General features: G+C 38.8%; 2 protein-coding genes across 4 annotated transcripts in view; both read right to left on the reverse strand.

The window, feature by feature from the left end:
- Positions 1-2,980: 2,980 nt before the first annotated feature.
- LOC131950561 (organic cation transporter-like protein) lies at positions 2,981-12,957 on the reverse strand. Of its 2 annotated transcripts, XM_059312778.1 has the most exons (13): positions 12,926-12,957; positions 12,663-12,712; positions 11,884-12,012; positions 10,449-10,633; positions 9,786-10,016; positions 8,871-9,073; positions 8,585-8,717; positions 7,325-8,064; positions 5,115-5,249; positions 4,877-4,965; positions 4,516-4,639; positions 3,696-3,768; positions 2,981-3,158 (listed from the first exon to the last, which is right to left on the reverse strand). In XM_059312778.1, the coding sequence occupies exons 3-13, from the start codon at positions 12,008-12,010 to the stop codon at positions 3,024-3,026; spliced, it is 2,175 nt and encodes a 724-aa protein (XP_059168761.1). In that variant the 5' UTR covers positions 12,011-12,012; positions 12,663-12,712; positions 12,926-12,957; the 3' UTR covers positions 2,981-3,023. The 2 variants fall into 2 exon arrangements, with proteins under 2 accessions (XP_059168761.1, XP_059168763.1); XM_059312780.1 differs by lacking the exons at positions 12,663-12,712; positions 12,926-12,957 and adding an exon at positions 12,798-12,897.
- A 1,473-nt stretch (positions 12,958-14,430) lies between these two features.
- The window catches only part of LOC131950545 (small conductance calcium-activated potassium channel protein 2-like), a 52,049-nt gene continuing 39,052 nt past the window's right edge, over positions 14,431-27,427 (reverse strand). For both annotated transcript variants that reach the window (XM_059312755.1, XM_059312753.1), the window contains 2 exons: positions 20,613-20,714; positions 14,431-18,714 (listed from right to left, as the gene is read on the reverse strand). In XM_059312755.1, coding sequence (XP_059168738.1) covers positions 18,463-18,714; positions 20,613-20,714 — 354 coding nt within the window. In that variant the 3' untranslated portion in view covers positions 14,431-18,462. The remainder of the gene's footprint in view (positions 18,715-20,612; positions 20,715-27,427) is intronic.

A 27,427-nucleotide genomic window follows, 5' to 3' on the forward strand; every position in this document is an offset into this window, starting at 1 on the left:
TTGTAATGTTTCTTGTTTTCCTACACTCACTGACAGCCATCTTACCTGCTGTTGCTATTGTAATGTTTCTTGTTTTCCTACACTCACTGAAGGCCATCTTACCTGCTGTTGCTACTGTAATGTTTCTTGTTTTCCCACACTCACTGAAGGCCATCTTACCTGCTGTTGCTACTGTAGTTTCCTGTTTTCCCACACTCACTGACGGCCATCTTACCTGCTGTTGCTACTGTAATGTTTCTTGTTTTCCCACACTCACTGACGGCCATCTTACCTGCTGTTGTAATGTTTCTTGTTTTCCTACACTCACTGACAGCCATCTTACCTGCTGTTGCTACTGTAGTTTCTTGTTTTCCCACACTCACTGACGGCCATCTTACCTGCTGTTGCTACTGTAGTTTCTTGTTTTCCCACACTCACTGACGGCCATCTTACCTGCTGTTGCTACTGTAATGTTTCTTGTTTTCCCACACTCACTGACGGCCATCTTACCTGCTGTTGCTACTGTAATGTTTCTTGTTTTCCCACACTCACTGACGGCCATCTTACCTGCTGTTGCTACTGTAGTTTCTTGTTTTCCCACACTCACTGACGGCCATCTTACCTGCTGTTGCTACTGTAATGTTTCTTGTTTTCCCACACTCACTGACGGCCATCTTACCTGCTGTTGCTACTGTAATGTTTCTTGTTTTCCCACACTCACTGACGGCCATCTTACCTGCTGTTGCTACTGTAATGTTTCTTGTTTTCCTACACTCACTGACAGCCATCTTACCTGCTGTTGCTACTGTAGTTTCTTGTTTTCCCACACTCACTGACGGCCATCTTACCTGCTGTTGCTACTGTAGTTTCTTGTTTTCCCACACTCACTGACGGCCATCTTACCTGCTGTTGCTACTGTAGTTTCTTGTTTTCCCACACTCACTGACGGCCATCTTACCTGCTGTTGCTACTGTAATGTTTCTTGTTTTCCCACACTCACTGACGGCCATCTTACCTGCTGTTGCTACTGTAATGTTTCTTGTTTTCCCACACATACTGACGACCATCTTACCTGCTGTTGCTACCGTAGTTTCTTGTTTTCCCACACTCACTGACGGCCATCTTACCTGCTGTTGCTGCTGTAATGTTTCTTGTTTTCCCACACTCACTGACGGCCAACTTACCTGCTGTTGCTACTGTAATGTTTCTTGTTTTCCCACACTCACTGACGGCCATCTTACCTGCTGTTGCTACTGTAATGTTTCTTGTTTTCCCACACTCACTGACGGCCATCTTACCTGCTGTTGCTGCTGTAATGTTTCTTGTTTTCCCACACTCACTGAAGGCCATCTTACCTGCTGTTGTTGCTGTTTCTTGTTTTCCCACACTCACTGACGGCCATCTTACCTGCTGTTGCTACTGTAATGTTTCTTGTTTTCCCACACTCACTGACGGCCATCTTACCTGCTGTTGCTGCTGTAATGTTTCTTGTTTTCCCACACTCACTGTCGGCCATCTTACCTGCTGTAATGTTTCTTGTTTTCCCCCACTCACTGACGGCCATCTTACCTGCTGTTGCTGCTGTTTCTTGTTTACCAACTGCGAGTCTAGGTTTTAACAGCGTAAAGTGTTTGTATTTACCAACAGTGGGGACATTGAAACTAGATGTAGCTTTATCTCTGTCTGACACATTATGGTGTTTATCACGGTGTTGTTAGAGTACAACATATTATATGTTACGGTCAAAGCCCGAAGTCGGCCAATGCGCGGATTTGCCAGCCAATGCGCGCATTGGCCAATATCGCCTCCCATAGGTCGGTCAAAGTCCGAAACTTTGCTTGATTTTGCTCTTTGGCCAGCCAATCCGCAGACTGGCCATGGTGGACCGGCCAAAGTCTTAATTAGAAGATCATCTGGATATGGACGACCGGCCAATGTCCGAATTAGAAGTTCATGAGCAGATTTTGGGTTTTTTTTTAATGCCGTAAGGATCATGAAATTAAGTCTTTATTGATTATTAATTAAAGTAAATGACAGAAACATTCACATTTTTTATTGTACTATAGTCTCAATCAATAATATTATCATTTGTTACAACAAGTTGAACTTTTATGGCATTTAGAATTACATAGCAGCTTGTTATTTTTACACTTGCAGCGCTTTGTTGTGCACTTAGTTGTGCAATTGCAGCGAGTGTAGCCTTGGCCCCCAGTCAATGACTGTGAAGATGCGATGGTTCGTAGTGACTTTTCCTCAGTGCCAACTGACGACAATAAGAGCAGTTTTTCGTGAAGAATTGAAAACTCACTTCTAGCATACAGTTGTTTTAGAACACCATATTCCGTTCCTAATTTGTAGAAACCGCCCTCGACGCTCATGACAACTGCAATCACGCCTCGGGGATCACTTAACACATTCACACTCATCTACACATACATATGGAGACACATCCAAACATGTAGGCTACAAATGGCACATCTAGTTGGTGTTCAGAAAAAGTTACAATTTTAATTCAAATTTATTAAGTTCCAGTGATGCATGTGTTCTTATTAAATAAAAACCATTTTGGCAAACTTTTGCCTGGTTGACCCTTGGCTTTATACGCTTGATATCCTGTAGTGTACTTGTGAGTGGAAGCATACGGATCGCATGAAGATGGGTTCTAGCCTTGTGTTCCCCTTATTCCTAGCAGGGGAGACAACAGAAATATTACTCTTACACTTCAGTTGTTTGTAATAGTTATCTCCCCTTTCTGGACTTTTCTTCCTGTGAATATGTTGAGACCAATATTTTGACAAAAAAAAATTCATGTTATGCTTTCGTGTGTTGTTACAGTTTAGGATTCTAATTAAGAGTTTCCTTGAATATCTTAGTAAAGTGAATGTGTTAATGTTATGTTATGATCATCAATTGATAAGATGTTTTAGAGATGATAGAGTCGAAATGAGGCTCATAAACATGGACACTTATATTGAAGAACAGAACAAAGTCTAATTTTTAACCAAACGTGTTCTTGCGTATTGAATACTGGGGCACAGATGACGTCACCAACGCTTCAACTCCTGAAGACTTTGCGGCAGCTCGCGGCCATTGGTCTCCGGCAGAAACCTGAGAGTGAGGCAGACGAGAGTACAAAGGGAAGCAATCAACAGCCCAGACAACCAGATGGCTTGCTCAGCCTAGAAAATAGGGTAGGATAAACCGTGTAATATCACATTAAATAACATACAGAAGCTATAAAATAAAGCGGGAGTGATCTCCCCTAAGCTAGAACAGACATAAAACATGAAAAATTAGATTAAAATGTCAAAAATATTCAGTACCCAAAAAAACACCAGGTACAAGGGGCAAGACTCGACAAAGTCACAGGGTAGTGCGTAAAACGTCACAAGAAGTGCGTAAAACGTCACATGAAGTGCGTAAAACGTCACATGAAGTGCGTGAATAAATAAAGGCTAAAATTAATTTTATCCTTGTTCAGAAACCACTGAGTGCAAGAACAATATTGGCCGACTAATATTCACAGTTAATATACTCAAACGCGCTGGTTATTCCAAAAAGTAGTTGTCTGGTTTTTCTAAAAAAAAAATTACGTTTTAAGTTTTGATAAATCCAAAATACACTGGACGAATTACAAGTACTAAAGTAAAGATAGTTTGGTTTAGGACGTGAATCAAAACACCCACCACATCTTCCACATGTGGCTGTGGACTCACCAGAACTCCCAGAAATGGTGCCAACATTCCACCAAGTCTTCCAACACATGAAGCCACACCCATCGCCCTATTTCTGTCAGAGAAAATACATATTCACACGAAAGTTTAAGATTTATGAGCCAGTTTCACAACTATCTACAACACAATATTTCCACATCGCTGTGTGGTGCTGTTGCCTTCTAACTATTTCGGAGAGTTTAGTCCAAACTTGAGAACTAAAACAATACGACCGTGTAATTGTTAACTATGATAAATTCAAATTTTGTAAGTAGATAGGCCACAAGTTGATGTTCTGTAACCAACTAGAAATTTATCATGTTGTTATAAATGTTTTTGAATGGGCTGAAAGATGCCTTCTTCGCGACTAGATTTTTTAAATTAAGAACGAAAAGAAAATCTTATACAAACTGATATTTATAAAAAAAATTAACTTTAAAAAGTTCTGATCTTCTTAAATATTCAAAATGTACCTAATATTTGTGGGAAACATTTCAGATGTGTAAAGGAAAACAAAATCTACCTAATATTTGTGGGAAGCATTTCAGTTGTGTAAAGGAAAACAAAATCTACCTAATATTTGTGGGAAGCATTTCAGTTGTGTAAAGGAAAACAAAATGTACCTGATATTTGGGGGAAACATTTCAGGTGTGTAAAGTAAAACAAAATCTACCTGATATTTGTGGGAAACATTTCAGTTGTGTAAAGGAAAACAAAATGCACCTGATATTTGTGGGAAACATTTCAGTTGTGTAAAGGAAAACAAAATGTACCTGATATTAGTGGGAAACATTTCTGGTGTGTAAAGGAAAACAAAATGTACCTGATATTTGTGGGAAACATTTCAGGTGTGTAAAGGAAAACAATCCCAAAACAAGAACTTGCACCCAACATTCCCAGAAGAGAAAATCCCAGAGCTAAGTAGGCGAATATGTCGTCGTTGTACACTGAAGAGATAAGAACTTCATGTTTTAAATAATTTATTTATATTTAAAAATCGTATTTAAATAAATAAATATATTAAATAAATATATAGGCCCTGCAAAATTAAATTCTACATTTCAAAGTATTGTGTACAATCTTAGAATTGAAAGAGGCACCAAAAGAACTTAAGTTTACACAATCTTTTGTTTGATCGTGTAAGAAAGTTTCTAAAAGACAAGTCAGAGACACCTGTGATATACCTTGCTGCAGGTGTCGACAAATTCCAGAAGCCAGCACAGATATCCCAAGGATTGCAAATGCCCCGCCTGTGGAGATCCGTCGGCCAAATCTAGGAAACAAAAATTCGTTTGATCGCTTTATTTTTTAGGTTTATTTAATTAGAGTTTCTTGTCTTAATTACCGACTATAATTACATGTCGTCATTAGTTTTATCTATATCTACCGTAATTATTTGTCGAAATTACCATTCATAATTACCTGTCTAAAATAGAATACAACATCAAGTTGGATGGAATCTCCATAAGTGCCGTTAAGAAAAAGTTTAGAAATCGATTACCAACAAATGTAGTCGAAGTAAAATAAATCCCAAAATAGCCCACAGCAGTTGTAAACCTTGTGAGAAAATGGAAAGTTTGGGTTTATTTGATGTCATAGCTACATTACAGCCTACATGTACATAGGTAAACAGAATCACATAGCAGCCTACAGGTAAACAGAATCACATAACAGACTACAGGTAAAGAGAATCACATAGCAACCTGTAGGTACATAGGTCAACAGAATCACATAACACACTACAGTAAACAGAATCACATAACAGTCAACATGGACATAGGTAAACAGAATCACATAGCAGCCTACAGGTCAACAGAATCACGTAACAGTCAACATTTACATAGATAAACAGAATCGCATAAAAGTCTACGGGTAAATAGAATCACATCACATAACAAAATCAAAATAAAAAATAGTTTGAAATAAATAGAATCGGACTGGACGATCCTGTCGTATGCTGGCTTAGTGGCATGTGGGTAATTAGTTAACTACAATCATCATCAACGCACGTCAAAATGCAATGGTCGCGTGCCGGATGGCAAGCCAACACAAAATCCTCTAAGCTCCTTACAGGTTATTAACTGGATGGGACTAGCCTGAGTCTATCAAACCTCAATGGGCGCTTAAGTTAAGTCGCCATTAAATGCCATTAAACTTTAGTTATTTAGACTTATATACGACATGTCATGGTAACCAGTTGTAGATACGTTTATTGGCATAAATAGGGCTTGTAAGTAGGTCATCAACTTCTCATCTTAGTACTTGTATGTTTCAAACCAAATATTAATATTTCTTACTAAATCGGTAAAAAACAACAACAAAATAAATAGAAAAGTGCTGCCGCTGTAGTTGTTATTTAAAATCATTAACAATGTAGGCTAGCTCAAAGAAAAAGATAGCCTACGTTAAATTGTGATTTAAAAAAAAAGAAGCGTACAGTTTGTTACTATTTATTAGAATCAGAGTTTCTTCCACGGGGGGGGGGGGGGGGGGGCGAAACCCCCCCGAAAAAATTTTACCGCTCCCCGTGCGAAATGAAATTTATATAATTTATATAGAAAATATATACTTTTAACAGTGTCCGCTCCCCCCCCCCCCCCCGAAGAAAGTCTACCGCCCCCCCCCCCTCCCCGAAAATTTCAAGTGCCCCCCCCGGAGAAAAAAGTCTGGAAGAAACACTGATTAGAATCCGTAACAAATTCACCAAAACGCAGTTAAAATATTAATATAATATAAATACCCAACGGCTACAGGTACTTAGTTTGATTCTATGATTAATAATAACTTTCGTTGCAATTTGAGTAATCTTGGTATTTTAAAAACTTGAAGCGAGGCATAGGAACAAATAGTCGCTATGTTTTTTGTTATCAGTTGGTATCATGTTCAAAAAAAATTAATTTAATTCTAAAATTTATGTCTCCCTGGCTAACGAGATTTATAATTTTAAGCGTGAGAGACCTACATCTTCTTCTTCTTCTTCGTTTTTAAGTTTAGTGTTGGAAAGGATCCCCTCCAGCATAATTAAGTATACGTGTCAACTGGTTATGTGCCATTGAGGCCATTGACTCCGATTTCTGCCTGCTTTTCTTTTTGGATTTGCTTCCATAGCCTTTGCCCAACCAAGAACAAACTACAAGGCAGCAGTTGTTTGACTTTGGAGTTGTCTCTCCTGAAAGAGTGGCTGTCCCCAGCTAACGAGCCTCATCTGCCCGAGGGTTCGAACTCGAGACTTTTCGGTGTAGCCATGAGCTTTACCGACTCGACCACGCCGACCAATACCGAGAGTTAAAAGTCTGACTGATGACTGCTGATCAAGATTATATCTGACATACTACAATGGCTATACAGCTATACTTTAGACCTTACCACCACCAATTGGTCTAGTATCTGGTCCCATAACACACCTATTACAACAAATATATGTGGTAGTGGTGGGAGGAGGAGGGGAGGGGCTAAACCACAGAACAGGTCGTCTACCATGGTTGACTTGTAGTTTGATCAAACGGTGTTACATTTTAGGAGGGAGTAGAAAAAGAGAATTGATTATCCAATGTTACTGTTGAGAATGAAAAAGAAGAAAAGGAAAAATAAAAAGAAGAAGAAGAAGAAGAAGAAGAAGAAGACAACCTTACCACAACAGACCCGCTACAACAGACGACACAAACAGTTGTCTCTGTTTCACCAGGTCAAAGAACGACATCCGTTCATGTTTTGTCATCTGGGCATCATGGGAGTTCTCGTCTTTGTTGAACGACATCTGGGCATCAAGTGAATCCTCTTCTTTGTTTGACGACACCAAATCTGTCATCTGGGCATCATGGGAGTTCTCGTCTTTGTTGGACACCCAATCGTGTTCGTTTACTGCCTGACACCGAGAGACCCCATCAAAACGATGGCGTCCACTTAGTACGTTTTCAGACAAGAACAAGTCTTTGTTTGGCTGACAAGCAGAGTCTTGCTGGTCTTCGGTTTGTGGGGATAAACTTTTCTCTTGCTCATTGTTTCGTTGGGATAATGTTTCCTCTTCATCATTGTTCTTTTGGGATAAACTTTTCGTTTGGTCATTGTTCTTTTGGGATAAAGTTTTCTTTTGGTCATTGATCTTTAGGGATACAGTTTTCGAATGGTCATTGTTCTTTTGGGATAAAGTTTTCGTTTGGTCATTGTTCTTCTGCGATAAAATTTTCGTTTGATCACTGTTCTTTTGGGGCACAATTTCCCGCTGCTCATTGTTCTGTTGAGCTTCAATATCTTGTCTGCCACTGTCTTCTTGAAACGAAGATTCAAGTTTGTTCCAGTTCTCTAAAGACTTGGGTTCAAGCACTTGCAAAGTTTTCATACAACTTTCTTGCTTCAGTTGTTCCTGAAAGATCTGTAAAGGAAAAACATGTGTCCGTGTAAAGGATACATTCTTTTAAAGAGAGACGCTTTGCATTTTCTATTCAAATATTTAATTAATAAAAATAACACATTTCTTTGTGATTCATGGTTTATTTTCTGGACCTTCCAATCTGTGTTTCACATCGTTACAAATTACTTTTGTAGGCCTTCGGATATGCTTGTACCTTTACCTTTAGAACAACATCCTTAGGATATGGTTGTACCCTTCACTTTTGGAAAAACCTTCTTAGGATATGGTTGTACCCTTTACTTTTGGAAAAACCTTCTTAGGATATGGTTGTACCCTTTACTTTTGGAAAAACCTTCTTAGGATATGGTTGTACCCTTTACTTTTGGAAAAACCTTTTTAGGATATGGTTGTACCCTTTACTTTTGGAAAAACCTTTTTAGGATATGGTTGTAACAATTACCTTTAGAACAAATTCCTGAGTATATGGTTGTTCCCCTTACTTTTGGAACAACCTCTTTAACATATGGTTTGAACCCTTTACCTTTAGAACAACCACCTCGTCGCATTTGTTCATCCGTGCAGCTCTACTGATGACAACAAGAGCCTGATTGATTTTTCCGTTGGCCACCATCCAACGCAAAGATTCATCCAGATATCTGCCAAAATGTTGATTACTGCAAGACATTGCTAGCGAAAGCTTTAAAAATTCAAATTTTTCTAAAACATTTTTTAAAGACTAACGAAACGTAAATACAAAAATACAACAACAACAACAAAACAACAACAAAACAACAGATTATCCAATTTTTAGACAAAAGTTACTTAACAATATCTGCAGGATAACAAATATTGAAGATGTGCTGAGCGCAATTTGCAGTATCCGCCAAGAGTATTCCCTTAGGAAAAATGAGACGAGGGCTAGTAACATTGCAGAGAAAGATATCACTACACCGATGATTGCGGCCGACAATTTTCGGTTACCAGTGGTCATCAGTTCTAGCATCAGGGTAGCGCTGTTGATTATAACACCCTAAAAAAGAAGTATAAACTTTCATTTTTATACAGTTGTAGTTAAAGAAGTATAATCTCTCATTTTTATGCAGTAGATTAAAAGAGTATAATCTTTCATTTTTATACAGTAGATTAAAAGAAGTATAATCTTTCATTTTTACACAGTAGATTAAAAGAAGTATAATTTTTCATTTTTATACAGTAGATTAAAAGAAGTATAATCGTTCATTTTTATACAGTAGATTAAAAGAAGCATAATGTTTTATGTTTATACAGTTGATTAAAAGTAGTATAATCTTTCATTTTTATACAAAAGATTAAATGAAGTATAATCTTTCTTTTTTATACAGTAGATTAAAAGAAGTATAATCTTTCATTTTTATACTGTAGATTTAAAGATGTATAATCTTTCATTTTTATACAGTAGATTAAAAGAAGTATAATCTTTCATTTTTATACAGTAGATTAAAAGAAGTATAATCTTACTTTTTTACACACTGGATTATAACACCACAAAACAAGGAATTAAAGACTTTTATTTTTCCACGTAGATCGTTTTGCGGCTTAAGACAGGCTTTCAGTATTACATCTCAAGCACCTGGTTACTAAAGCTTACAATAATTACATCTGTAGAATTCTTAAGATTGCATGCAGCAAAGCTAACCTTACGTATGACTGTCATGCAAATATTAAAATACCCCTGCCTGAAACAACAATCTACCTCGACCCACCTGCTCAAATGCCCCCACAATAAACTTGAAGACAGCGAAGTAGATGTAGCTGGGCGAGATGGCGATACAAACACCAAACAAGCCGAGGCCGAAGTTTGAGATGACCAGCACCGTCTTCCTGCCCCACCGGTCACTGAAGAAAGTTGCTATGATGGCCCCCACACCTTGTCCAGCAATGACCAGTGTTTGACTTAGACGTGCCAAATTGGAGCGATCACACACAAGTTCAAACTGGAAAAATGGATTTTGTTTATGGCTCTTAGGTACTACGTATCTCCAAAATGTCTTTCTCCCTACACACATCAAATCAAACTTACTGTACCAAAGTTGCACGAGACAACCCGGGTTGGCAAGACTTAAAATCACAAATGATCAAATACAATTGCATAAAAGAAAACAAAATATTATTTTTAGTTTTTAGTTTGCCGACTCGTGTGCTTAGTGGTTTGAGTGAACACTATTTTATCAAAGCAAAACTCGTTTGTGCCGTTTGTAAGCGTATTTTTCCTGTGCTTTTTATGATGTGCTAGCTAGCTTAGCACGAGATGTTTGGGAATTCTGAAAAAAAGGGTGAACACATAATTCAGTGTTCATACAACTTATTAAGTAAGCTCTGTCATTTCTCAACCACCAGCCAATGCCAACTTTCCAACATAAAACCACCTGAGAAACGGCCGATCTTTCAACAGGTAGATGGAAATCATAGCCATCAAGACAAGCTTCTTGTTTCACCGCAGTTCTGTTTTTCCAGTAGGTGACGTCACACTGGCCACTCGTGACGTTGACTTGGTCATCTGTCTCGTTTGACTTGGTCTTAGGACTGACACAGCTGTGTGGGACAGTTTGACCTGTGGAGGTTAAAGTCAAGTCAAGTCAAAGTCATATTAGAGAATAGTAGTCACTTTTTTTTTCTGAGTGGTTCTAATGGGGGAGAGGGGGTGTCACAAAGTCGTATATTCAATAGGACTTGATTGAAACATCGTTTTAGGGATAATGGAGGCAAGTGATATGGTTGAAATTGACAGGGTATGGCTGATATTTTTATACGCACATAGAGAAAAAAACCTTACTTTCTCGTATACGAAGTAGGCCTATAGAGGAAGTATTGTAATCGTGCAAAAAATCGAAATCGAGATTTTTTACAAATCTCGACGTTTTACACCTCCCTGAGTCGGAAAAACGTAGTTTGGCAATTTTGTCCGTATGTCTGTGTGTGTATGTGTGTATATGTGTATGTGTGTATGTGTGTGTATGTGTGTCTGTGAACACGATAACTTGAGTTATATACAAGTATTATATAAAACTTGTAGTTCTGTATCAATTTTGAGTAATTTCCGTTGACCGGAAGTAGTAATTTACGCTATTTCCGATTACTCAAAAAACGCTTATGAATTTATCAAGCACTAATAATATTGCGCACTATTATACACATATTATTTGCCATTCACTTGGTGCGCAATTCTTTTTTCTACGAGATTCTATTTTAAAAGTTTAAGTAATTAAAAATGGATTAAAGTCATGTCTATATTCCGAGTTGCCATCCCCCGTAGTTTGAGGGTGATCACTCCCTTTTTATTTTTCATAATTGCAGTACTCGTTTTTACAATTAAAAATAGGCGCTAAAAATACTCGGAGCGCGTTTGTCAAAGATGACCCATATATGTGTCAATATCCACACTATATGTGCCTATGTATACCCCTGTATGTGTCAATATCCACACCATATGTGCCAATGTCTACCCCTATATGTGTCAATGTCCACACTATATGTGCCTATGTATACCCCTGTATGTGTAAATATCCACACCATATGTGCCTATGTATACCCCTGTGTATGTATGTCAATATCCACACTATATGTGCCTATGTATACCCCTGTATGTGTCAATATCCACACTATATGTGCCAATGTCTACCCCTATATGTGTCAATATCCACACTATATGTGTCTATGTATACCCCTGTATGTGTAAATATCCACACCATATGTGCCTATGTATACCCCTGTGTATGTATGTCAATATCCACACTATATGTGTCTATGTATACCCCTGTATGTGTTTATATCGACCCCTGTATGGGACAACATATAACCTACATGTGAAAATGTAGCTTAGCAACTGCAATGTTCCAGAACAAATCGCCAGACTAATCAGAACGACCTGAATCACGTGGTGGAAGTGATGACGTCCTGTTGTATTCAAACTTTTTAATACGCCGTCCATCTCTGTTAAAATTATGCGGTGTGTGTTAATGGTAAAATGGTTTGTGTAGGTGTGTTATTGTGTTTGCGCTGGCGTGTGTGTTTGAGTGTATGAGTGTGTTTATGTGCGTGCATGTGTTTATGAGTGTGTGTACATATGTGTATGTGCGTGTGCGTGCACGTGTGTATGAGTTTATGTGCGTGCAAGTGTGTATGAGTGTGTATTATGTGTGTATGCATGTGTATGTGTGTATGCGTATGAGCATGTTCATGTTCATCAGCACGCGTATGTGTATATTTATGTGCATTTGTATGTGCATTTGTATGTGCATTTGTATGTGAATGTGCATGTGCATATGTATGTGTATGTGTGTTTGTGTATTTATGTGTGTAAGTGCGCATTAGACGAACACGTTTATAGATTTAGCCAATGCAGATTAAATAGTAACAAAAAGTTGCTTTTTAAAATTAAATAACACGTTGTTTCTTTGATAAATGTGAAGAATAAAATAAAGGTGAAAAAAGCTGATAATCACAACTTATAAACGTTGACAAAAATAAAAGTGAAATTTGAAAATATACTTAATTTACAAGGTGGAAGTCTAACATTTTGTGATGTCATTTAAGGACAACTACTAGATCTAATTAAATATTAGAAATGAGTTAAAACATACGTGTTGATCTCAGCCCTCGTTGGCTCACGAGTCCCACTTAAGAGCCAAGACTGTAATGTAAAGAGTCACATTAAAGCGTATACAGATATGTAAGCTATTAAAGTAGTGCATAGATAAGCTTAAAATCTTACTCACTAGTATGTTACCAAGAAAACTACGAAGGCCTATTATTATTAACTGAGTAAAAACACTAAGCCTACTATTTTCTATTATAAGGAAAAATATTCAATTCAACACAGCCAATTCTAATTTAATAATCTTACCAAGAACATAATATATACACGTTTTAAATTTTAAAATTGCATTTTGAATGCCTTTTATAATTAATTATTTAGTAATTAATTAACCGAGGTAGAACTGTGACATATCTCCCACAGACATAATTGTCACGTCCTTGACTTTGCTTGTTCCAGTATTTTCATACTAACAATATTTTTGTGATAAAGAAAAGGTGTTAAGATTTCAGCTGAACTAAAATTGTTCTGAGACACTAGACCTATAGCTTTTAAAAGGTTTTCGCTTATGTGGTAGGGAAATAAAAACCCTGACACGTTTATTTCTAGTTATTTTGTTAACCTTATTATATAGAGGCGTAACAACCTACACATGCATCCGGGTCCAACTGTTAATTTTACGTCCCAAACATTTATGTGTCCTGATACTTTAAGTCTCAGTGCTTTCCCCTTATTGTTTAGACAACAATCTTGAGCTTGATCTTTATTTCGTGGCAGGTTCGTAGAAGTATCAATTCTCCTGGTATCGTCTTTTTGGAATGGTCTCGAATATACTATACCATAATTTAGATCTACCTGAATTGTATTGTCGAACACATTCATCGGTATTTAAAACAGTTTCATTAACTGTCTTTTATCTGTGGCATGATATAGGACCTACTCGAAACTAGTTTCTAACAGTGGCGTAGGCAAAGAGGGGTTTGGGGGGGAGGTTATAACCCCTCCCATGGACCCTATATATATATATATATATATATATATATATATATATATATATATATATATATATATATATATATATATATATAGGATTGTATACATATGGAAAAATGTTTGAACCCTTCCCATGACCAATTCCTGGCTACGCCACTGGTTTCTAATACTCAAAATTAGTTTATGGAAATTCAAAAAAGTGTAAGGTATTTGTAAATAGGAATATTGTATGAATTATATGTGTATAAATATGTTGTATGATTTTCTAAATGAAAAAAATACGTTTGATAATATTTTTGACGAAACATTACATGCGCTTTCTTCTCCTTCTTCTTTTCCCGTTCGTGCCCAAGACACATGGGGAAGATGAAGTAGAGTTTATCTGTTTCAAAGACCACGTCATATGAAGGGATAGTGTGGTAAAATATTCATAGCAGTTCAGGTCGAGTTTAGAAGCAGTACCACCAAAATTGCTAACAATTTCACCTTTATCATATTAGCTGGATGATATATTTTAAAATCACATTTTGTTGGCTCAATCTTTGTGTTTATACAGTGTTTCTTTCAGACTTTTTTCTGTGGTCATATGGGGGTGGGGTGGGGGGGGGTATTTGAAACTTTCGGGGGGTTGTGAACACGGGTAAAAGTATATATTTTCTATATACATTTTAAAATGATCATTCGAGGGGGCAGGGGAGAGGTAAACGTGCTTAGGGGAGGGGGGGGGGGGCGGTGCCCTCCGAAGAGATGCCTGAAAGAAACACTGTGTTTATAGAAATCGCCACATTCTATTAAAAAGAAACAACGAACAGAGGAAAACAATTCGTCGAAAATAGAACAACAGATTTTATTGAACAGTTCAGGATACAAAATTCAGTGTACGTATGTAAAAGCTTTGTGTACATGGCGTGTACAGTTTTTGTGTTCATATTTTAGTAAACTTTTTAGTGTACATATTAGCTCAATACAATTACTTAATACAATTAATTTGTACAAGTACTCAATACAATTAATCTGTAAAAGTACTTAATACACTTAACTTGTGTAAGTACTTTGTAAAAATTATTTGCAACAGCACTGTTAAAAACAGCTCTTAAATTTATCCTGCACAAGAAATTTGTAGGCCTATCGGTAAAGTGATAAACTATTAATAATCATTTCGTGTAGTTTTATTTAAAAAGTGTATTCCAGTACCTGCAGTTAAAAAAACACCGTGTAAACATGACTTAGTAAAGGCTTGTGTCCATATTAATTATTAATTAAATTTAGTGTTAAAAGTTACGTGTAAAAGCTTTATGTAAAACGTCTGTGTACATATATGTAAAAGTTGTATGTACATATATGTATAGCGAGAACCTCCGCCTTAATAAATGTCATACTAAAGAACATAATTATCTGTTCACGAACATACCAATACTATCCCAACACAAGCATATATCTAGTGTTCATAGTTATAACACTATCTAGATATATAACAAGCATATATCTAGCAGTGTTCACGAACACATTATCAATACTATCCAAAACTAGCATATATGTACTAGTATTCATGAAATTATCAAAACTACCCACATACATAATGAGCATGTACACCCCGGCGTGTCTAATTAACGTGTCTAATTATCTCTAATAAACTAACTAGTATGACACGAGCTGTTTGAAAGATACCATAGAGGAATTAATATTTTTATTTATATCACAAAGCCCGGCGAGTTACGTGTGTACATTAAACCACTGAATATTAAGTTAAGACAAAGTACATTATTCATGTAAGACTAAATCCATCAAATATCAATTTTTTTACAACTGATGTACACATGTATCAAATTTTGATGTACACACTTGAACATAGAGACAGGACAGGCGATCACAGCTATGCATGAAGTTTCAGCTAATCGGTGTAGCTAACGAGTAATGTACACTAAAGGCATTGGTAACTATGGTAACTAAACAACAGTAGCGACTTGTATTGTAGCCACAACAACGTCTCTCAACACCCACATCCAACAGTCTGACCATGTCAAACCCCCACCCAGGGGCGCCTGCTGGCAAGAAATTAATGCACACTTATTAACATCCCGAACCTACTTCTATCAATTAATTAGCAAACATTTACAGATGTTTTAGACATAAATTACAGTTTTCCCAAAGTGGTGATGTAAATATAATTAAAGTTAGAGGTCCACTACACCTGGTCAGCAATGACTTTCATGACGTCATATGACATGAAGCCTGTCATCTGGGGCAGCTCTGTAAGACAACGTCTGTCAGATTGTCTAAGACAGTAAATATCGCCCATCAATTGGCCATAGAAAGCAAATATTACCCATCATCCCAAAGACATGTAATATGCTAAAGATCTAATTCTATGAAGATGTTTAAATTCAATTGATGATCTTATTTAGGTAGCGATAATTTTAGTTGCCCCAAGGCAACTTTGAGGATGATTTAAGGGTACCCTAGTTTTTCAAAATACAGTGACCTAATTACATTGTGTAATCAGCTGATAATGACCTACTTACTTTGCGTTAAAATCAAGATGGCCTATTTTTACAATGTAACCAACTGATGATGACCTACTTATATAATGTAAAAACTTAGGTGCCCTACTTTAATATGTAACAAATTGCTAATGACCTACTTACACGATGTAACCAGCATATGGTGACCTACTTAAATAGACTCGTTTTTATGTCTTTAATCAACACTGAATGTAAAAGGGAAGGGGGAGGGCTGAAATAGATGTTTATACATGACCTTTCATTATGAATCTATTAAGATGATGAAACGAGTGGCGGGTTAAAGGTCAAAGAGTTGGCGCTACAAAACGCAGCCACGACATTGAATTATTCATTGAACGCACTCGTGTCGATGGGGTTAAATGCCATTCATTTGGTGTCAAAGAAGAAACATAAAACAAAAAAACATCTTTTCATGTTTACACTGTATGACGTTGCATCAACATGGAGCGATAATTCTATACACAAGGCAAATATCTGATGGTGGGTTCACAGGCGCGTCGCTAGCTTGGGGACATTGGTTGTGACCTTAGGGACATTACTAGTGACCTTAGGGACATTGGTTGTGACCTTAGGGACATTACTAGTGACCTTAGGGACATTGGTTGTGACCTTAGGGACATTACTAATGACCTAAGGGACATTACTAGTGACCTTAGGGACATTACTAGTGACCTTAGGGACATTACTAGTGACCTTAGGGACATTACTAGTGACCTTCAGGACATTGGTTGTGACCTTAGGGACATTGGTTGTGACCTTAGGGACATTTCTAGATAGTGGTCAAAATAGCTAACTGGTTGACTTTGGCACATTGTCAGCTGCTGACCTTATGGGCATAGCTAGCTGCTGACCTTATGGGCATAGCTAGCTGCTGACCTTAAAGGTACAGCTAGCTGCTGACCTTATGGGCATAGCTAGCTGCTGACCTTAAAGGTACAGCTAGCTGCTGACCTTAAGGACAATGTAGCCTGGTGCCCCTATGGGCAGAGCTACCCTCTGACCTTAACGAAACCGCAGCCTGCTGACCTGAGGGGCACAGCTAGCTGCTGACCTTAGGGACTAGCTAGCTGGTAGCCATTATAGCTAGTTGTTTAACTTGGGCACAATGCCAGTCGCTGAGCTTAGGGACACTACAGCCTGGTGACCTTAAGGAAACGACCACCCAGGGAACATTAAAACGTTGCTGTCTGGCGACACACAGGACAGCTGTTGGCTAGCGAGGACAGCCACAGTGATGGACAGCGACCCCCGGGCTGAGAGAGAGAAAAAAAGGAATGTGTTTTTGTCGGTATCGATTGGCAGAGAGTTGGCTCATGTCTGAGGGCGGGCAGGAGGGCGAGGTCCGGTCTTTGGTGAGTTGTGATCAGTTCATTCATGTTTAGCATTTGGGCACGACTGTCTATGTTTTGTACAGGGTTAATTTCTCACTTCCAATCTTTGGTGATTCGTGTAGAAATAAGAAGGATTAAATGTGTACACATACTGGGATAAACTCCCGCAAATATTTTTTTTTTTCGACGAGTAAAAAACCGTTAAGCCGAGGAACCTGAAGATGGATGGAAGCAGTCACGTGACATGGATGACGTCAGAGGTGTGTGACAGACATGCAGCAACGTGACACATCCACATATAGCCATACAGATGTTGGGTGAAACAATCCGAGCCCGTTTGCTGCACTTCACCGAGTTAGTGACGGACAGAGTATGCTGTTTCACGGTTATCACACACCCGTTACCATGACGACCTCTGCTATCACACTGCCGTCACCTTGACGACGCTGATATCACACAGCCGTTGCTATGGCGACCAATCCCTGATCCCTATCTGAACGTCACACAGGGCAACGACACCCTTACGTCACATCTCTATTTTAACTGGCGTTGATTTTTTGGTTGTTGATCGCTGCTCTAATGGTGTTCTTTGTTGGGCGACGGGGAGGTAATCCAACAGATTCCAACACTGAAGTGAAAACAAATTAGGCTATATAAACCAGGAGTTGCTTCCTTTGGATTGAAGATTTTTCTCCCATGATCAGTGCGGGAATTTAATTAATTTATAACGAGATGTCTGCCTGTCTGCCCGCCCACTGCGAAACAAATGCTGGCCTTGTGACGTCACAGCACATGCGTTGGTCTTCTGACGTCACACGGAAACCGTCGTCATAGCGACGATTTCTGACATTCACAGCAAAACAGATACGGGATTTCACAGAACACGTATTCGTCTTGTGACGTCACAGTGACACCGGTGCTGTGACGTCATCAGGGACGAGCGTGTTCTGGAGCCACGGGTCGAGCATCAGGTGAAGGGCCGGAGCCCGGGGGGGTCGGGCTACGCCACCGAGTCCTGGTCAGCCGTGATTTGGTCGCTGGTGTCCTGACCGGTCCGGTCGTACAGGGGCATCTCGCGCAGGGAGAACTGTTGCTGAAAGGGCCGCCGCTGCCGGGGGTTCGTGCTCCGTCTCAGCCCGGTGAAGTCCGCCAGGGGTCGGGTTAAAGGAATGCGCATGTCTGTGGCCTCCTGCCTCTGCTGGACGCTTGCAATAGTGCTGGCGATCAGCTCAGGTAGTGTGTCAAGGTGGACCTAGGATAAAGGAGAAATAAGCTCAGGTAGTGTATCTAGGTGGACCTAGGATAGAGGAGAAATAAGCTCAGGTAGTGTATCTAGGTGGACCTAGGATAGAGGAGAAATAAGCTCAGGTAGTGTATCTAGGTGGACCTAGGATAGAGGAGAAATAAGCTCAGGTAGTGTATCTAGGTGGACCTAGGATAGAGGAGAAATAAGCTCAGGTAGTGTGTCAAGGTGGACCTAGGATAGAGGAGAAATAAGCTCAGGTAGTGTGTCAAGGTGGACCTAGGATAGAGGAGAAATAAGCTCAGGTAGTGTGTCAAGGTGGACCTAGGATAGAGGAGAAATAAGCTCAGGTAGTGTGTCAAGGTGGACCTAGGATAGAGGAGAAATAAGCTCAGGTAGTGTGTCAAGGTGGACCTAGGAGAAAGGAGAAATAAGCTCAGGTAGTGTGTCAAGGTGGACCTAGGATAAAGGAGAAATAAGCTCAGGTAGTGTGTCAAGGTGGACCTAGGATAAAGGAGAAATAAGCTCAGGTAGTGTGTCAAGGTGGACCTAGGAGAAAGGAGAAATAAGCTCAGGTAGTAAGTCAAGGTGGACCTAGGATAAAGGAGAAATAAGCTCAGGTAGTGTGTCAAGGTGGACCTAGGATAAAGGAGAAATAAGCTCAGGTAGTGTGTCAAGGTGGACCTAGGAGAAAGGAGAAATAAGCTCAGGTAGTAAGTCAAGGTGGACCTAGGAGAAAGGAGAAATAAGCTCAGGTAGTGTGTCAAGGTGGACCTAGGATAAAGGAGAAATAAGCTCAGGTAGTGTGTCAAGGTGGACCTAGGAGAAAGGAGAAATAAGCTCAGGTAGTGTGTCAAGGTGGACCTAGGAGAAAGGAGAAATAAGCTCAGGTAGTAAGTCAAGGTGGAACTAGGAGAAAGGAGAAATAAGCTCAGGTAGTGTGTCAAGGTGCACCTAGGATAAAGGAGAAATAAGCTCAGGTAGTGTGTCAAGGTGGACCTAGGATAAAGGAGAAATAAGCTCAGGTAGTAAGTCAAGGTGGACCTAGGAGAAAGGAGAAATAAGCTCAGGTAGTGTGTCAAGGTGGACCTAGGATAAAGGAGAAATAAGCTCAGGTAGTAAGTCAAGGTGGACCTAGGAGAAAGGAGAAATAAGCTCAGGTAGTGTGTCAAGGTGGACCTAGGATAAAGGAGAAATAAGCTCAGGTAGTGTGTCAAGGTGGACCTAGGAGAAAGGAGAAATAACCTCAGGTAGTGTGTCAAGGTGGACCTAGGAGAAAGGAGAAATAAGCTCAGGTAGTGTGTCAAGGTGGACCTAGGATAAAGGAGAAATAAGCTCAGGTAGTGTGTCTAGGTGGACCTGGGATAAAGGATCTATACAATTTATAAGGTAACCACTATGGACCATTAATAACAAAGAGTAATAAAAAGTTATGTAGCCATAAGTAAGTAATAGAGAGAGAAGAGACACGACATTACTCTTCTCTCCCGTCTAAGTCCTTCACAATAACCTATATCGTCACTATCGTCTTGCTCACGTTTTTCTCAGGGTAGTTATTAAAACTACAGGGGGGGGGCAGTGGGTGGGTGGGTTCGGATACAGGTCAAAGTTTGTATTTCAGTATAAATTATATACTTTATCATTCCGGAAGGGGGCAGGGCGGTGGGCGTGCTCCAGCGAGATGCCTGAAACACTGGATAGTGATACGGATCGGGATAGGTTAAGGATAGGTAAGGGCTTGAGTTGGAATTTGGGTTAAGGATAGGGTTTGGGATAGGGTTAGTGATTTGGTTACGAATATATTTAGGGATAAGGTTAGGGATATGGAGCTGGATAAGGATTGGTTTAGTGTGTATTATACCGTGAGTAATTACCCAGCAATGAACTGACAGGTGTAACAGACTCACCTGTAGCTGAGAGAGTTTCTCCTCTATTTTGGTGACCCGCTTCTCCATGGCCGTCTGGTTGCTGTGCATCTCTACCACCAGCTCGTGGATGTTTGTCTGCGTCTGTGGGTGAAACAAAACATCCAAAACTCAGTAAATACAGGACCAGACAACATCCAAAACTCAGCAACGATAGAGCCAGACTGGGCATGTACTGAGAGAACATCCCAGCTAGATGCATTGTGTTTGTTGGTGCATCACTTTTAAGTACAGGGAAAAATCAAAATTATTGTACTGACAGAACAATCCCAGCTAGATGCATTGTGTTTGTTGGTGCATCACTTTTAAGTACAGGGAAAAATCAAAATTATTGTACTGATAAAACAATCCCAGCTAGATGCATTGTGTTTGTTGTGTTTTTTAAATACAGGGAAAACTCTAAATTAGAGGCTGCTGTCAAGAATTTATTTAATCAAAAGCCTAAAAGATCAATTGTTGCAAGTCATAGATTAATAAAAAAAGAGACGATGGAATAATTGATTGGAAGTCTTTTTGATAACTAATCAAAGACCAATAAATCGATAAATAATTTTTCAATATTTTAGAAATTACAACAATTTCATATTGATTTGGTCGGTATAAGCACCCCCACCCGCCGTATTGAAAGCCGAATTAGGTTTTTGTGTCGTGCTAATGGGTCTTAGCATGGCTACATGAGCTGCGTGGGGTGGCAGACTGTCTTCTTCAACACAGACTGGGGGGGGGGGGGGTCGACCTGCTTGCCCTTACGTCATCAGATCCAGATTATTGTCTCCGCTGGCACGGGAAACTACACGGCCCGGGGGTGGGGGAGGGGGGGAGGGACCTGACATCCGGCATACATTGCATGCCCGTGTGTAGATAACCTCAAATACCCCCCCCCCCCCTCCCCCCGGCCCCACCCTCCCATGAAACAGCAGGAATGTTGACCAAGTGTGCGCATGACTGCATTAACGGGAAACTTTGTTGACAAAATGTTTCAGGAAACAGGTCATTGTGACCTCCATCAGAATTTGCAGGAAATTAAAGCGGGCACCGACCAAACCAGCTGGCAATTATTGATTTTACACAAAACATTTGATAGAGTCAATAGGACTACAGCACCGTGATTTTAATATAGTCAACAGGACTATAGCACCGTGTCTTTAATATAGTTAATAGGACTACAACACCGTGACTTTAATATAGTCAACAGGACTATAGCACCGTGTCTTTAATATAGTCAACAGGACTATAGAACCGTGTCTTTAATATAGTCAACAGGACTATAGCATCGTGACAGTTGATAAAGTCAATAGGACTACAGCACCGTGACTTTAATATAGTCAATAGCACTACAGCACCGTGACTTTAATGTAGTCAATATCACTACAGCACCGTGACTTTAATATAGTCAATAGCACTACAGCACCGTGACTTTATAGCACTTTGACTGTGGTATAACCAATAGCACTACAGCACCGTGACTTTAATATAGTCAATAGCACTACAGCACCGTGACTTTATAGCACTTTGACTGTGGTATAACCAATAGCACTACAGCACCGTGACTTTAATGTAGTCAATATCACTACAGCACCGTGACTTTAATATAGTCAATATCACTACAGCACCGTGATTTTATTATAGTCAATAGCACCACAGCACCGTGGCGTTCGACAGAACTACGGCGTCAGACTGTAGTATGGCGTCATACAACATCACTAAGCTTGATATAGCGTCACCAGACTCACTGCTCTGACGCATGTAAGATATTTTTTTGCTCAAGCGTTTGCAGAATCGATTTTCAGATTCGATCGGATGTCGAACTTCTCAATTGGGCACGACTCAAAAGCAAAAAGTAAAGTGCCAAATCCTATTAGCAGACTGGTCAAACAGCCACCCGATTTAGGCTAAGTGGATTAGCGTGATAGAGTGACCAACACTCAGGACATACTACTCAAATTGCTCGAATGGATCTGTGTGATAGATGGACCAACATTTACTACTGAAATAGTTCTCAACAAAATTGATAGCAATTGAGTTAAAATAATTCAAGGTTTAACTGAAAACTTTTATATTTGCGAGTACTACTGACTGTACCCAAAACTCAAATAATTCTGAACAAAAAAAAAACATACTGAAGCAAAAACTAAAATACTTTTGAAACAAACCTACTAGTGACAAAAAAGAAGTTATCCCTAATCCAAACCAACCGAAGCCAAAATTAAAACATTCCAAAATCCCAAAAATAAACCAAAAACAAAAACACGCTGCAACCAAAACTAAATATTTAGAAACCTAATAAATAACTCTTGCCAAAACTAAAATAATTTGGAACCAAAAAACTAACTCCAGCCAAAACTAAAATAATACCGAACCAAAAACTAGCTCCAGCCAAAACTTAATTCCGAACCAAAAACTAACCCCAGCCAAAACTAAAATAATACAGAACCAAAAACTAACTCTAGCCAAAACTAAAATAATACCGAACCAAAAAACTAACTCCAGCCAAAACTTAATTCCGAACCAAAAACGAACTCCGGCCACAACTAAAACAATACCGAACCAAAAAACTAGTTCCAGCCAAACTTAATTCCGAACCAAAAACGAACTCCGGCCAAAACCCGAGTAAGAAGAGCCAACAGCTGGGTAACCGAAGAATTTAATCAATAAAATATGGGAGATAGTCGACCTTGAACTTCTAACCATTTTATCTTGTAACTGATACAAATGTTAATGATTCAAACCTGAGACACGACAGGAGAAACATAATTACTCATATTCCATGCTTACGTCATATCCACGTCAAAGTGACGTAAGTTGATACGGAGCCTGCTGAATATTCAGGTCAGTATCATTTAAACGAGAGTCACAGGCTGGGCAGGTCTGGAAACATATGGTCTATGGGGTCTAGGGCGTTAGGTTAATTTTAGGGTTAGGTCGAGCAGGCTAGTTAGAGATAGTTTAGGTTAGTTAGACACAGGACTTGACTTAGGACTTGACATAAGGCCCGACACAGGGCTAGATAATGTCGGCACAGCAAAGCACACATAGACACGGCAAGACACAACTAGACAGAGCATAATACAGCAAGACACAGCGTGATAGAGCAAGACATAGCGAAACACAACAAGACAGAGCATGATACGCCAAGACACAACAAGACAGCATGATAAGGCAAGACACAGCAAGACACAACTAGACATACGCCAAGACACAACAAGACAGCATGATAGAGCAAGACACAGCAAGACACAACTAGACATACGCCAAGACACAACAAGACAGAGCATGATACGCCAAGACACAACAAGACAGCATGATAGAGCAAGACACAGCAAGACACAACTAGACATACGCCAAGACACAACAAGACAGCATGATAGAGCAAGACACAGCAAGACACAACTAGACATACGCCAAGACACAACAAGACAGAGCATGATACGCCAAGACACAACAAGACAGAGCATGATACGCCAAGACACAACAAGATAGCATGATAAGGCAAGACACAGCAAGACACAGCAAGACACAACTAGACAGAGCATGATACGCCAAGACACAACAAGACAGGGCATGATACGGCAAGACACAGCAAGACACAACTAGAAACGGCTGGATACATTAGCGCACTGCAAGACTCTGCAAAACACAACGTAAGTGGACACAACTAGACGCAGCTTGGCAGAAACAGACACAAAGCGTCAGCCGGACACAGCTGTATAAAGCTGCAGGTCACCAGACACAGAACAACAGCTAACCAAAGCTGGACACAGCTAGGCAGAACTAAGCACTTTTTAACACATTGAAAACTAATGCCCACATAGGTTGTTCATTATATCAAATTAATTGCCCTCACAAAACATCCACAATTTACTTTTAAACCAGAATTCGTATGACTACACGTAGACACATAGGCCCTATATGTATACATTTAGTATACATCATATTTAAATATAAAGAAAACAATATGATAGCATCCTAGCAGTAGGCCTACATAATATGTCATATCCGGTTCTTCAGTGTCAGCTCCATTTGACCCGGGAGGTCAAACGACCACAGGTGTGCTAGAACTAATAATAACTCAGTCGAATTTCCTCTGGACCAAATTAGGGGTGGTTCTTATCGATTGGTTTCCGCAACTTGATTTATTATTTATAGCAATCATTAATTTTAATTGCACGCCAGTCCCCGCTGTTGTGCTCAAATATGAGAAATTTTCGTCACCAGGCATTATCATTTATTTATTGTTGATGTGTTACTCGTTCTAAAATAGGCACTGCCTACATTTTTTTGTAAGTCACTGGCTACATTTGTTTTGTAATAGTCACTGCCTACATTTGTTTTGTAAGAGTCACTGCCTACATTTTATTTGTAAGTGGTACTGCCTAAACGGTTTAAAAAAAAGAAATGAGCAGTTAATGAGACCAACGAGTTCAACATCGAATTTTCATTAAACATTAACAGGTCATGTTATAGATTATCTACCCTAGTCTTAACCCTGATCTAACCCAAACAATAACTCTAGCCTTGACCAAATTCTAATTCTAAACCAAGCCATGGTTGTAAATTTTACGTAACCATCATGGTGTTTTTAAAGAAAGATAGCTTTGTATCCTCAACAACTTATATTAGTGTACGGGGTGTGGTTGGTTTGTTTGTGTGGGATTACATGTAGTTTTAGCTAGAACTAAGGCCATACTGATTAGTCTAGTGTTGTCCCGCTAATTGGTCTAGTGTTGTCCCGCTAATTGGCGCCTACTAATTGGTCTAGTGTTGTCTTGCTAATTGGTCTAGTGTTGTTCTACTAATTGGCTCCTACTGATTGGTCTAGTTTTGCCCAACTAATTGGTCTAGTTTTGCCCCAACTAATTGGTCTCGTGCCCTTACTAATTGGCTACTATTGATGGGTCTAGTTTTGCTCCAAGTAATTGGTCTAGTGCCCCTACTAATTGGCTCCAACTAATTGGCTTCTACTAATCGGTCTAGTGTTGCCCAACTAATTGGCTGCTACTAATTGGCTCCTACTAAAAGTCTAGTGTTGTCGATAATAATTGGTCTAGTGCCCCTACTAATTGGTCTAGTGCCCCTACTAATTGGTTCCTACTAATTGGTCTAGTGCCCTACTAATTGGCTCCTACTAATTGGCTCCTACTAATTGGTCTAGTGTTGACACGTCATTGTCCCATGCAGTTCTCATGCAACGCCACCACTAACAAAATTAACTGACACAATTCCTGACTCAAATGCGCTTACCGATAGTAAAACACAATAATTTTCAAACATAATTAAAAGAAATGCATTCTTTCTGGCTTTTTAAAAGCCAAAAGTTTTAATTAAAATTAATTATTGTTATCCTTTATTTTGTAATGTTTTATATTACTTTTACTTATATTGTTAGAACGTAGCAATATATTCAAATAAGAATACAAGTTTCAAACAAGGTATGTTCGTTAGACTAGAAACATATTTAAACGCCTATAAAAGAAAAAAAAAATAGAAAACAGTAAACAATTTGTTGGAGCCTGCATTAACTTTTGTTAAAAAATCATTGTAAAACATCGAACTTAAATACAAAAAGCACGTATATTTTCATCGATGATTAATGCCTTAGAGATTAAATAAAAAGCAACACAAAAAAAATAGATAACTAAAAAATTATTGCTAACTTAAAATGAATTTTAATTCACCTATACTTTTGATAGTTTATAACAATTATATGTATATATATAACTATATATATGATGCTATATATGCATTTAAATGCATAACATCGAGTATTATACAACAAGCAATAATATATTGGTTATAAGCAGTGAAATTCTAACAAAAGGGTTTTTAAACCTGGTGATTGATTCCTTTGTTGTGAGACGTTAGTGGTTTTGTGTTTGATATAGTGTGTTGTGTTTGATACAGTATGTTGTGTTTGATATAGTGTGTTGTGTTTGATATAGTGTGTTGTGTTTGATATAGTGTGTTGTGTTTGATACAGTGTGTTGTGTTTGATACAGTGTGTTGTGTTCGATATAGTGTGTTGTGTTTGATAGTGTGTTGTGTTTGATACGGTGTGTTGTGGGAACATGTGGTGTTTAGACCATGTGTTTAACATGTGTTTGTGTGGTTGTGAGGTTGCCATGAATTGAAGAAATTCCTTTGGACACTTTTTGGATGAGCATCGTTTAAAAAAAATAAAGTTGATTCAAAATTATTTTTGATTTATTTCATATTACAATTACATGAAATTAATTTTTGCAGGTTTAAGATTCAAATGTATTTGTAATACTAGATTAATTTATTCGGTGACATTTTAAGATTTGACGAGATTGCTTGATGTATAGATCCTGTAAGGTTTTAATATTCAAGAGATTTGTAAAGCTAGCTTTAGTGAAGCCTGTAAGTTTTTAATATTCAAGAGATTTGTCGTGCTTAATCATTCTCGCTCTTTACCCGTTTTTTTTTCTGTGTCCTGTCTTTTGGTTATATTCGCCAAGCAAGTGGCGATACTCCTGCTTTGTGGCGCTACTCTTTTAGAATGTTCCATCTTTAGAGATCTCACACACGACAAGCCCCAAGCTTGTAACATTCAATAGAAACCATCGACCTTGTGCCAGCTTCTCTAAAAACTTCACCTATTACAGCTGCCTCTTGATAACATTTCCTATGCAATCTAAACTATGACAGCTATTTTTGACGTCTGCCAAGGTGTGTTTGCTAGTCTGGTGCCTTTATTTGCAGTCCAAGACATTCTACAAGTTGCCGAATACTCCAACCAAATGTCAACAAAAACTCTTATGAAAATTATTCCACTTTTT

The sequence above is a fragment of the Physella acuta genome, unplaced genomic scaffold (genome assembly GCF_028476545.2).
Source record: "Physella acuta isolate Inbredline_101_S28 unplaced genomic scaffold, ASM2847654v3 ptg000770l, whole genome shotgun sequence".
In the NCBI taxonomy this organism is placed as follows: Eukaryota; Metazoa; Mollusca; class Gastropoda; family Physidae; genus Physella; species Physella acuta.

Bases quoted from the DNA above. Each gene is read 5' to 3' on its own strand.
- LOC131950561 (XM_059312778.1), bottom strand. From the start codon at position 12,010: ATGGACGGCGTATTAAAAAGTTTGAATACAACAGGACGTCATCACTTC. The intron at 10,017-10,448 runs GTGGTTTTATGT...CCATTTTTCCAG, and splicing joins AAAGATCGGCCGTTTCTCAG to TTTGAACTTGTGTGTGATCG. The intron at 4,640-4,876 runs GTATATCACAGG...TTATCTCTTCAG, and splicing joins TTGTCGACACCTGCAGCAAG to TGTACAACGACGACATATTC.